This window comes from Schistocerca americana, chromosome 11 (assembly GCF_021461395.2).
Source record: "Schistocerca americana isolate TAMUIC-IGC-003095 chromosome 11, iqSchAmer2.1, whole genome shotgun sequence".
NCBI lineage: Eukaryota > Metazoa > Arthropoda > Insecta > Orthoptera > Acrididae > Schistocerca > Schistocerca americana.
In genome coordinates, this window is record NC_060129.1 from 107,951,669 (window position 1) to 107,965,073 (window position 13,405).

At 42.5% G+C, this 13,405-nt stretch overlaps 1 protein-coding gene across 1 annotated transcript in view; it reads right to left on the reverse strand.

The window, feature by feature from the left end:
• Positions 1–3,491: 3,491 nt before the first annotated feature.
• The window catches only part of LOC124553335 (TD and POZ domain-containing protein 1-like), a 609,900-nt gene continuing 599,986 nt past the window's right edge, over positions 3,492–13,405 (reverse strand). The window contains exons 3-4 of the mRNA XM_047127211.1: positions 8,786–8,932; positions 3,492–3,879 (exon numbers count right to left, since the gene is read on the reverse strand). Of these exons, the coding sequence (XP_046983167.1) occupies positions 3,492–3,879; positions 8,786–8,932 (535 nt within the window). The remainder of the gene's footprint in view (positions 3,880–8,785; positions 8,933–13,405) is intronic.

A 13,405-nucleotide genomic window follows, 5' to 3' on the forward strand; every position in this document is an offset into this window, starting at 1 on the left:
CATTCACAAATCAACTTATGATTCATTCAGAAATCAACTTATAAAGTGTTGGAAAACCGACAGGGATGCGTTTCAAAGTCATATGAATAATCGATAGACGTAAGTGCGCTGGATGCTAGTCGCTTTGTGAAACAACGTTTTTCCCCCCCTCAAGAATATGAATTTGCCCACACCCCTCCCCTTCCTAGATCTGGACCTGCTGCGCATGCATGAATCTGGCAACTTGGGCGCTCCAGTAAAATTTTTCCCGGTAGCATCTAGCTGCTTGCTGCGACTGCTTACACAGCCAACAGCCACATTTCAGTAGCCAGCAGCGGGACAAGGTACTACTCAACTGCGCATGCGCTTGATCCCGCTCGTAACTGCTAAAACGAATCTAAACAGTTGTAACGTCACGCTCATCGGAGGCAATTTGTTGTTACGAAGCATCACATCGTCTTCCTAAAGCCTTTGACTCATTTTGCTGTTGGTAGACGCTTGTTTGAGCACTGTGTTTTGTTGCTGTATATGGCGCATTTCCTTTGCAATTTATGTTTTATTTATGTTTTTTCTCTCGTTCATGTCTTATTGCTGCAGTATTATATGTAGCAGTGGGATACAGTAATATCCTTTGTTAGAGTATCAGTTCTTACCAGTCAAAATTACAAAAATTTAACTGAAAACAAAAACAATGAAAAATTCCCGGAATTCTAAAAAATTCCCGGGTTTTTTCCGGTTTTCTCCCGGATGAAAAAATTCCCGGATCTCCCGGTTTGTATACACCCTGTACAAACATAGTTTTTACACCTTGTGCTCACAGATAACACTGCCCTTCCACAGATGTATTTATAAATGTATTCGCAGATAACATAGTTCTTCCAAAGATGTTTGATTTTGTGTACCTATGATCTTCCTGTGGACTTGGATTGTCCAACATAGACATGTTATTCATCTTTGGCCATGTCAACCAGTTTCTTCCATAGTATATTTTCAGATCAGATTCATTACACATGTAACTACTGTACTGATGTTCATTCTGTGGCTCGATTGTTTAATGACTGGAAACCATATTTGCTACCTGTCTGTCGTTGACTTAGACCATTAAGCACTTTCTTGATGCTGGAACATCTATTTTAGATCTTGACGATGCCTTCACATACACTGTGTGGTCAAAAGTATCGGGACACCTGGCTGAAAATGACTTACAAGTTCGTGGCGCCCCCCATCAGCAATGCTGGAATGCAATGTTGTGTTCGATTTGTTATCATCCAGAACTCCAAATGGATTACACGCTCTGTGTTTAAAGTACTTTAATCACCACATGGGTTCGCAGTAACTTTGAAAATTAAATTTCAAATGGTCTTCGGAAATCGTAAATTAAAAAACAGGAGAAAAGTTGTGCATAATTCGGGCTAAGCTTGGCAGCACTTACTCAGTCGTATTCCATGCTAAACTCCAGCCTGACAGAGATCTCGTTCAGACGCCGACTTCAGCTCTCCAGGCTGGAGTGAGAGCGGCACTGTTGCAGGGACGTCGCTGATGAGGAAAACTTAAGAGGAAAAGGGGTTGATTTCGGAGTCGCAAAGTGGAAGGAGTGAAGATTAAAGAGAAAGGAAACAGGAATAAACACGGAAACACTATCTAATAGAACGTTTCTGGCGAGTGGCAACCCAGTGTTGGACCCTGTTAATCGAAAAGGACCGAAATAACTCTTGGCCCCACCCGATTCTGCCGAAAGCCCGCAGAAATTGACAGGTATACGGTATTAACGTCGTAGAAAAACAGTACATTGCCTCCTGTGGGGTAAACGTTCGTCACAAGTAGTGCTGCTGTGTTTGGGATACACTTGTACATTTCTATTTGCAGCTTCAGAGTGAATAATGTAACAGTTTCTGAAACAACCTGCTGGACACCCAGTACTTACCGCCGACCAGAGCGAAAACTTTCTGAGCCGAATTACCTCTCTAAGTGTGCGTCATCATGGTTTGGTGCAACTTACAGAAAGGCGACCTTCGATCGTATGAATAAAGCGGAGAATGTACTTTATACTCGAAATTGTGGAGAACATTCTCAGGTTCGCACGAATAAAGCGAGACGGAGAATATGCTTCACCCGAGAAATTTCTGAGCTTGAGTAAATGAGTCGGGGGAGTCGGTAAAAGCAAACATCATCCTCCGATTTCGTATGAATAAAAGTAGAGGACCGAATCAGAACCGAGAACATTCACCATTTTTTGAAGTGTGCTCTGTAGCGTAACATCGAGCTGAGTAAGTTCTGTTGACGTTAAGGAGCTTCCGTCTGTAACGCCGCTACATGAGGGCCACAGAAGCTCTTGTTCAGAATGCAGTCTGCCACTTTGGTCACACATGCACGCACGGGTATGCCAAGTCTAATTGTATCACAGCAGACAGGGGAATGAATGTTCCAAATGTGGTCTGCTTCGAAAGCGTCTACAGAGACGCAAAAGTGTACTTTTTGAAAGTGATGTATATTTCCACTACTGGATGCATGTCTCACGCGATTTAGTATAATTCCCTGAGAGATGGTAGTTTGTTCTGTAAGAGCAGCAAGTGAGGTGTGTGGGAGAGAAATGACTTTAGGTGGATCTTCAATTGTCTTTATTTGAAGGTGAGCTGGCAAGACGGCTGCAGATGGTGTGAGCATGATGTGGTGTGAGTACTGCTACCAGTGTGACATTACAGTTAAACACGAAAAGTACTTGTGCGGTGCACGCACAGAACTGAATTCAGTGTGAAGTGAAGATACATTCTAAGTGAACAGCTTATATGGCAGTAATTTGAGTATGGCGCAGTTCGCAGTGATGTAATGTAGCAACATAGACACTGCTAGCAAATAGTTTGCAGTAATTAGGTAATGTAGCGGACTGGTGGGAAGAAGTGACGTTATTGCAGCTGGGCGACATGTTACACAACATCCGCTATTCTCGGATTTGTCTCTCGGAAGAGATTGGGTGTTTACGTTTCGAAATACAGGCGGTTGTGAGAGACGTTGGCTGTATGCTTGTAAGCTGTTTGAATATTGTATGTGGGACGAGAAACGCAAGACAGAGAGGGAGAGAGAAGTGAAGTTTATGAATGATGGAGTATTTGTCAATTGTTGCTGAGCTTTTGCAGAAATTGCTTGTGAAATGTTTTACAGAGTGAATTCTCAAAAGGAAGGTTTGTCACGTTTGTTTACAGATATCTCCTGTTGTTGCAGTAGTTGTGGTGTTACTGGTGAAATTGTGTGGACTGCAAAAGGTACAAATGAATAGAGAAAGTGATCTTTTTTTCAATTTTTTATTTTATTTTACAGAGTGAATTCTCAAAAGGAAGGTTTGTCACGTTTGTTTACAGATATCTCCTGTTGTTGCAGTAGTTGTGGTGTTACTGGTGAAATTGTGTGGACTGCAAAAGGTACAAATGAATAGAGAAAGTGATCTTTTTTTCAATTTTTTATTTTAAAATTATGTAGAATGAAGTATATGATGTCATTTCCTCTAGTGGCACGTATTAACGCTGTGTTAGCATCTCTATGAGATGGTGTTGGTTTTGCTGCCTGGCGTAGTCCAGGGGGGTGTCCGCATCTTCATCCGTCTTCCCCCTGTCGGCTCCGGCCTGCAGCAACGCAGCCGCCGCTTCTGCGTGGCCATTCCGTGCCGCCCAGTGCAGCGGCGTCCGCCACCACTGATCCCTGGCGTTGGGGTCGGACGCCGCAGAGAGCAGCAGCCGCACCACAGCCGCGTGGCCTCTCAGTGCAGCCCAGTGCAGGGCGGTCTCTCCGTCCACGTCCCTCGCCACCACGTCCGCCCCAGCCGCCAGCAATAGCCGCACCTCCTCCACCGCCCCTTTCTTAGCCGCCTCTCTCAGTTTCCTGCTTCGCTCTGCCCCAGAAAGGCTCCTGCACAAAACATCGACACACTTACTCTCTACTATCGAGACACACACACCAAATGAAAGAAACTGTAACAGCCACAAAACTGTCGAAACAATTCGGAATACACTTCTTCCGAGCGACAAGTCACAAATCTAGAAATCTCGCTTCTGCGATACGGGTTAACCAGCGTATTACAGACAGATCCACAGCACTAGCCCATAATCAAAAACTTCAGCTATCTCCCATTAAAAATAGGTGCACTCCATCTCCTAATAAATTCATTTGGTTTTCCTCATAATTCACTCCACAGATCCGCCTCCTTTCACCTCGGCATGCAGTTGCTACCCAATCCTTCATCTACATTCAAACACACCCCTAAAACTACCTTCTCTGCATACCAATTCCTTCTTTCACTTACGAAGAAAACACTAGAAACTAAACGCATCTATCTGTAAGTACTGAAATACAATTTCCTCACCAGACAGCCAAGTCATTCAGACCAGTAACACGGAAATTTTCTGAAATACCGACAAAAAATATAAAAGTCACTGCTTCGTACACAATAAGTTGGTCGACATCTTTCAAATACAACAAGGGCACCAGGTCGACTCTCCCTGACACACACACACACACACACACACACACACACACACACACACACACCCCTTCTACACAGTAGTCCTTAGGCATTTTCCACTTCTTGTCAATAATTTGTTAAACATTCATATTTCCTTTTGCCTGCTTTATTTGCTGAATTTTTATAGTTTCTTCTTTTAACAGTTGAACTCAGTATCTCCTGCATTAACCAAGGATTTCTATTTGGCCCTGTTTTTACCTATTTGATCTTTTTCTACTTTCTCTGAAAGCTACCGATTCGTCCCCCAAAACTTTATTCTTTGTTTGTCATTGTCCTAGTTTGTTATTGTGTGTGCTGTAAGTCCATTGCTTCCTTCTCTAACAGTAAGTTTCTCACTTTTTTCGTTGTAACATGACCTGTTGTGTTTGCGTCATAAACATTTCCCCACTTCTTACCTTTCCAAGTCTTGAATCTCATCCTGGCGTTCTATTGTTTTCTCCTTTGTTTCACGTTCTCTATGGAGCATACTGCTTTTGATATCAGCATGTGCTGCATAATTAATACTATTATCCTGGATACCAAGTATACAATTCGACACTATCGATGTTTTCAGTGTGCATGTACCACATGTAGGTGTGTGTCATCTTATATTGAGCGTTTTTAAAATTTTCTTTACTTGTAAGTATGTACTTCCTGTGCCAAATTACGCGTTATTACCCGCATGGCTTGTATGCACGAAAATTGAAAAATTTCTGTTTGTTGCCTGCTCCTGATATAATTTCAACACTAATTCTCTGTGTCTTCCATGACTGCCAGTCGAAATGGGTGTGCTTCTGTTGCCTGCCTGAGGTGCAGGAGGGTTTTAAATGTTCAATGGATTCCAAAGTCGATATCTGCAGCTGATTATCTTGGTCAATCAAAGCAGGAAGTACTTTAATCTCTATACAGGAAGGAATCAACATCTACATGGTTACTCTGCAATCCACACTGAAGTGCCTGGCAGAGGGTTCAATGAACCATTTTCATACTTCTGCTCAACCATTCCACTGTCATATGGTGTGTGGGAAAAAGAACACCTCAATCTTTCCATTGGAGCTCTGATTTCTCTTATTTTATTATGTTGATTATTTCGCCCTACATAGGTGGATGTCAACAAAATCTTTTCCATCGGAAGAGAAAACTGGCAATTTAAATTTCGTTAACAGATCTCGCCGCAGAGAAAACCGCCTTTGTTTTAGTGACTGCCACACCAACTCGCGTATCATATCAGTGACACACTCACCCATATTGCGCGATAATACTAAACGAACTGCCCTTCTTTGCACTTTTTAGCTGTCCTCCGCCAATCATACCTGATAAGGATCCCACACCGTGCAGCAATATTCCACCAGAGGACATACAAGTGTAATGTAGGCTCTCTTTGGTAGGTTTGTCGCATCTTCTAAGTTTCTGCCAATAAAGCGCAGTCTTTGTTTCGCCTTTCCCACAATATTATCTATGTGGTCATTACAGTTTAAGTTGCTCGTAATTGTAATCCCTAGGTATTTAGTCGAATTGACAGCCCTTAAATTTGTGTGATTTATCGTGTACCCAAAATTTAGCGGATTTCTCTTAGGACCCATGTCGATGACCCCCCACTTTTCTTTGTTTGGTGCCAATTGCCACTTCCCGCATCATAAAGAAAATCACCCGTGCGGCTTTATTCAGCTCAGCTCGTGTAGCCCCGTCCCCTTTTGTCTGCAGGAAAGTTTATTTCCAGATGCGACGAGGAGTCCCCTGGCAGGTACATCACGTACACTATGCACGCATTCAAAAATCAACTTATGATTCATTCAGAAATCAACTTAGAATGTGATCAAAAATGGTCAAAAAGCAACAGGGATGAGCTTCAAACTCTTTTGAATAATCGATACACCAATGTGCTCTAGATGCTAGGTGCTTTGTGAAACAAGGTTATTTTTCCTCAACACTACAAATTTGCCCCCCCCCTCGCCACCAAAATTGCCGCCTGGTTCAGATACTCCGGTTTGCTGCGTACAGAACCAACAGCGACATTCCTGTTTCCAGAAGCAGGAGAAGGTACTACTCAGACGCGAGTCAACTGTGCATGCGCGATTCCGCTCGTAACTGCTTAAATGAATCTGATGTAAACAGTTGTGACGTCACACTGATCGGAGGTAATTTGTTGTTACGAAGCACTGCATTGTCTTCCTACAGCCTTTCACACGTTTTGCTGTTGGCAGACGCTTGTATGAGCACCGCGTGTTTTTGTTTACATATGAAGCATTTCCTTTGGAATTTAAATTTCATTCCCTCGTTCATATTTTGTTGCTGCAGTCAGCAGTGGCGGGATACAGTAATGTCCTTTGTTAGAGTATCGGTTATTACCAGTCAAAATGACAAAAAATTAACTGAAAACTAAATCAATGAAAAACTCCAGGGATTATAGAAAATTCCCCTGTTTTTCCCGGTTTTCTTGCGGATGAAAAAATTCCTGGGGCTATCCCGGATCTTCCGGCCGTATACACCATGTAATAGTCTCTTGTTAGGAATGGTATCAAAACCCTTCTGGAAATCTAGGAATATGGAATCGATCTTAGATCCCTTGTCGAGAGCACTCATTACTTCATGGGAATAAATAGCTAGCTGTGTTGCACAATAACGATATTTTCTGAATCCGTGTTGGTTATGTATCAATAAGTCACTTTCTTCAAGAAGAGTCATAATGTTCGAGTACAGTATATTCTCCAAAATCCTACTGCAAATTGAGGTCAGTAATATGTGTCTAATTAAATAGGTTACTCCTATTTCCTTTCTTGAGTATTGGTGTGACCTGTGCTACTTTCCAGTCTTTAGGAACAGACCTTCTGTCAAGTGAACGGTTGTATATGATTGCTAAGAAAGGCACTATTGTGTCTGCATACTCTGAAAGGAACCTAATTCGTATTCCATCTGGACCAGAAGACTTGCCTTTCTTAAGTGATTTGAGTTGCTTCACAACACCTAAAATATGTACTTTTATGTCACTCATGGTAACAGCTGTTCTGGTTTCGAATTCTTGAATAGTTACTTTGCCTTTTTTCGTGAAGGAATTTAGGAAAACTGTATTTAGTAACTCCGCTGTAGTGGCACCATCATCATTGTGGAAACTCTGCTGTTGGTTATGTATATATATATTTTCAGTAGGACCAACTATCTTGGCACACGTCGGTTGCTATTTTCTAAAAATAAAAGTTAACTATACCATGGAATTAGGCAAAACTTCTCCTCGATGAATCAAATCCACTACTCATCACACCTGGTGACCATCATCCATCAGTTGCAGGAGTTTGTTTACGAGTGACGAGCCATACAGTGCTGTACGCATCTCCACTCAGCCACACCCACTGCATTTCTCACTTCTCGAGAGCAGATACCTCAACGATTAGACCAGCTGAGTGTGTTTGCTGGCGTAGATGGAATTACCATTGTCGATGATGTTTTTTACCCATGATTTGCTAACACTACCACCAGAGGTTCTCATGTACATCCTCTGCAGTAGGGTAACATCCACCGATTCGATTTCCCTTTTGCTACTCTTCCCACAAGTCCCCCGGGATAAAATCTAGTGGAAGTGTCGATGAGACACTGAGTCAGAAGTGGAGGTGTGCTCAGGCAGCCTACTGGTCAAGGAGACTGCGTGCAATAAGCAGCAAATCTGGGTTCCTGTTCCAGTGCGGCACAGATTTCCAATAGTCACTACAGATGTAACTGACCAGGGAACCATTTAAGGAATATTCGAATTACATTTTAAGACATACCCAAAACAAGCTGTATCCTCATTCCAGTACTAAATGACTTTTTGTCATTACTTCTATTTCTGTTTAACTTATTTTCGCCATTTCTTCCTGAGTGTCTTCAATATCTTATATCTACAACCATTCACATAAGTTTTGTTTGGAATTGTGTGAAAAATCCCGTTTCCACACCCAATTAATTCAGAATCAATTTGTAAGACACACAAACATCACTCAAAACAAAATCTAGATTCAACACATCAATATATAAAGAATCTTTGGGAATGGGTATGATTTGTATGGGACACTTCCTACGTAACTACAGCTGAGTGACTCTGAACTGAACGTAATTCTCACTGCAAATACAGAGAACGAGAAATCTTCTGCATATGTGCTCAATCTTCAAAATATCATAGCCAAAAAAGTGAGAAAGGAGTAATGTTTAATGGCAACTGTAACCTCTATCCAAAAACTGAAGGAATCTGTATTTTATTTTATTTACTACATCGGCTGGTTAATGCCAAAATAAGCAGTACTATGAGGGTAAGACTTGGGCATGTGTGGCAACACAACTCACCGGAAGCGAGAGACGGCTGCGTCATCGGGTGGAGGGGTGTGTCGGGCAGACGTGGGAGGCGCAGCTGCAGGAGGAGTCCGGCTGTGGCCGCTGTGGGGTTGACTGTCAGAGTTGGGGGTGGACCCGCCCCCTGTGGCGGTCGGCGAGCTGCACAGAGAAACACTGTGTGGGTGGGCGCGTTCACACAGGGGCTCACTGCAGGCGGTACAGCTGAGGGACTGTCCACCGGGGCAACGGAACACTCAGTGCCAACAACACCAGCCTGTCACTTAACGTGACTGTGCCACCAATTAACTGGTCTTTTTCTGCACTACTTCTGCTATGTTCCCCACTGGCGTAGCTTACGATGCAAAACAACAAATTGTTCAAAACGAAGCACAAACCAAATCCCAAACATAAGGGCCAACAATTTTGCTGCCCTGACAGAACAACTATCAGACAGAATTTAGAAGCAGTTAAAGTCAACTGGCCGCTACTTTTGGTTGTGAGGTAATTTGAAAACTGATATGGATGCTGAATTATATCACTGGAAGGAGAGAGAGAGAGAGAGAGAGAGAGAGAGAGAGAGACAAACTGATAAGTTGGGCTATCAACTTACTGTTGAAACTATACGGTCATGGATATGCAGCCGCTGTTTGATGTGAAGCCCGAGGGAATGACGAAGATGGACAAGAATTACAAGAGCTATGCTATAAAAGTTATCAAGAGTATATTCAAAATCTGCATTTGAGTAAAGCAAATAGAACTGTATATATGCATGTAATGTCTCCACAATTCGATTCATTGAAAAGACAGCAGTGGTGATGTGCTTCTAGAACAACAATTTTCGTGTTAAGCAGTTTGCAGTAGACAACCATTAAAAGAAAAAATGGATTAGGCCGTGTATGCAATTTTATCTGCTGGACAATGGTTCCAACTTGTGAAGTAACCTGTAGTCTATTGAATATGGATTTAAAAACAGTTGAAAAGGAAATAAATAGACTTGTATCGAGTAAATGTATCTAAGAGACAGAGGCAACAAATGATAGCTGGATGAAAACGTCACATCAATACTGATGTTGTGGGAGATATGTCGTACACCTGTAGGTGGACAGCGAATATAATCTGCTGTATCCCAGTAGCAGGAAAACTCATAGGATTCCGTGGACGACCTCTGGTAACGCCACAGGGAACTTCAAACACGACAGGGAGGGGGGCGGGGGGCAGAGATTTCCTGTCTGTTTTGTAAAAGGGAACGCACGGAAAATATTCAGGGCGATAGCTGAACAGAGACGAGAAGGAAATGTGATTGTAAGGCACAGCATTGAGTGTGACAATGTTATTGTGCTGGCTGGATTATTCTCTTCTTGTTTGCCCCCAGTGTGCATGACTAGCCCCAGCGCTCATAGCTCCTGCTTTACTGGATATCTCAGGGAGTCTTACCCTGCTCTTTGGGGCCAGTCACTTAGGGGTAGCGTCTTTTTTAGTAATCAGGAAAGTCCTCAGTCCCGGGTTTGAACCTCACAGTCGCTTAAATTTTGAATAAGAATCATCAGCATTGGTGTCTGAAGACTTCCAGCATCAGGTGTCACCCTCTTTCAGCCAACAGCCTTTCCAAAGAGGGCGGAGGGGCCGACAGAGGTTCAGGGCACTCTCTTTCTCTTGAAGTCGGAAACTGGTCCTTAATGAGGAAGAATTGGCAATGATCAACAACGTGAGGATACAGAAGCCAATGTAAACCATTGCATAAAGTTACATAACGTCCGTCAATGAGGCATGTGATTCAATAAGTCTGTGCTGTACAGACTCTCCATTGGCAAGACTCCCATTCAAACCTCCAGGCGAGGAGGCACAAGGGGGAGGTGACCATGGGAAAAAAAGTTGAGTAATCAACAAAAGGACAACGTTCTACGAGTCGTGATGTGGAAAGTAAGGAATTTGTATGTGGTTGGGAAGCTAGAAAATAAGAAAAGGGAAATGCTGAGGACGTATCTAGCTGTAGTGGGTGTCAGTGACGCGGAAAGGAAAGAAAAGGAAAGGAAAGGATATCTGGTCACATGAGAATAGGGTAGTAGCAATAGCAGTAGGATTCAGTATCAATAGAAAGGCAGGGCAGAAAGCGAGTATAAATATTTTCTCGTGAGAATCGAAAGCAAACCAACAACATGCATAGTTCAGCTATACATGATGACGTCACAAGTTGAAGGTGAAGAGAGAAAAAGTATGAGGATACTGAACACGTAATTTGGTAGGTATGTAATAGTCATGGAGGGATTGAAACGTAATCGTAGGGGAAGGAGTAGAAGAAAGGGTTACACGAGAATATGTACTTGATAATAGGAATAGGAGAGAAGACAGGCTAGTTAAGCTCTACAGTAAATTTATTCTAGTAATAGCTGGTATAGTCTATTCAAGAATCTTGAGACAAGGGGGTATACTTGGAAAAGGACCGAAATATGGGCGGTTTAAAGTCACACTATATTATTGTCAGGCTAACATTTTGAAATCAGATATTGGACTGTGAGAGTCATAACAATTTAGCAGTGATGAAGAGTAGGCTGAATTTTATGAGACTGGTCAGGAGCCATCGATGTACAAAGAAGTGGAATACAGTAGTACTAAGGAAAGAAGAGATGAGATTTATGTTCTCTGAGGCTACAGATACTGCAATAATAAGCAGCTCAATAGGTAGTTCAGTTTAAGAGGAGTAGAGATCTTTAAAAACGACAGTAAGAGAAGTGGGAAAGAAAAACGTAGGTACAAAGAAGCTAACTGCGAAGAAACCATGGAAAATATAAGAAATCCTTCAGTTGATCAGTCAAAGAACAAAAATATCCAGGAAAATTCAGTAATTGAGAAATATGTCACTTAAGGATTAAATGAATAGGAAGAGCAGAGAAGCTAAGGTGAATTGGCTGCACGAAAAATGTGAAGAAATCAAAGAAGAAATGATTCTTGAGACAACTGACGCAGCATATAGAAAAATCTTCCACGGAATTAAAAGCAAGTGTGGTAACATTAAGAGCACAATGGGAATTCCAGTGTTAGATACAGAGGCGAGATCAGATAGTTGGAAAGAGTACACTGAAGGCCTCTCTGATTGGAACAACTTGTCCGATGGCGTGACAGAAGAACAAGCAGGAGTCGGTATGGAAAATATTGGTGATTAGAATCAGAATTTAAAAGTGCTTTGGAAAATTTAAGATCAAAGAAGGCGTAAGGTATAGACAACATTCAATCAGAAGTTCTAAAATCACTGGGGGAGGTGGCAAAAGGTCTATTCTCACTGGTGTATAGAATGTATGAGTCTGGCAATATACAATCTGACTTTGAGAAAAATATAATCATCACGATTTGGGAGACTGCAAGAGCAGAGAAGCGTGAGAATTATCGCACAATCAGCTTAACAGCTGAAGCATCCACGTTTCTGACAAGGATAATACACAGGAGAATGATAAGAAAATTGAAGTTCCATAACGTTCATAGGATTTGTGGTCCTGGAGAAAGCGTTCGGCAATATCAAGTGGTGCAAGATGTTAGAAATTCTGACAAAAATACATGTAAGCTATAGGAAACGACGAGGAAACGACAAGTAATTTGCAATATGTACAAGAGGCAAGAAGGTAAAATAAGAGTGGAAGACCAAGAATGAAGTATTCGGATTAAAAAGGGTGTCGTCAGACAGGGATGTAATTCTTCGCCCCTACTGTTCAATCTATACATCGAAGAAGCGATGATGGAAATAATGGAAAGATTGTAGAGTGGAATTAAAATTCAGGGTGAAATGATGTAAGATTTGCTGATGACTGATTCCCTGAGTGACAGTGAAGAAGAATTACAGGGTTTGCTGAATGGAATGAACAGTCTAATTAGTACAGAATACGGAATCTGAGTAAATCAGAGAAAGGCGAAATTGATAAGAAGCAGAAGAAGTGTAAACAGCAAGAGACTTAGCATCATGACCGACGATCAGTAATTAGATGAGTTAGGTTAGTGTTGTTTTAACGTACTGTCGACAACGAGGTCATTAGAGACGGAGCGCAAGCTCGGGTTAGGGAAGGATGGGGAAGGAAATAGGCCGTGCCCTTTCAAAGGAACCATCCCGGCATTTGCCTGAAACGATTTAGGGAAATCACGGAAAACCTAAATCAGGATGGCTGGAGACGGGATTGAACCGTCATCCTCCCGAATGCGAAGTAGATGACATTAAGGTGTTATGCTATGTAGGCAGCAAAGAAACCCACGACGAACAAAGCAGGGACGAACAAAGCAGGGACGAACAAAGCAGGGACGAACAAAGCAGGGACGAACAAAGCAGGGACGAACAAAGCAGGGACGAACAAAGCAGGGACGAACAAAGCAGGGACGAACAAAGCAAGGACGAACAAAGCAAGGACGAACAAAGCAAGGACGAACAAAGCAAGGACGAACAAAGCAAGGACGAACAAAGCAAGGACGAACAAAGCAAGGACGAACAAAGCAAGGACGAACAAAGCAAGGACGAACAACGCAAGGACGAACAACGCAAGGACGAACAACGCAAGGACGAACAACGCAAGGACGAACAACGCAAGGACGAACAACGCAAGGACGAACAACGCAAGGACGAACAACGCAAGGACGAACAACGCAAGGACGAAC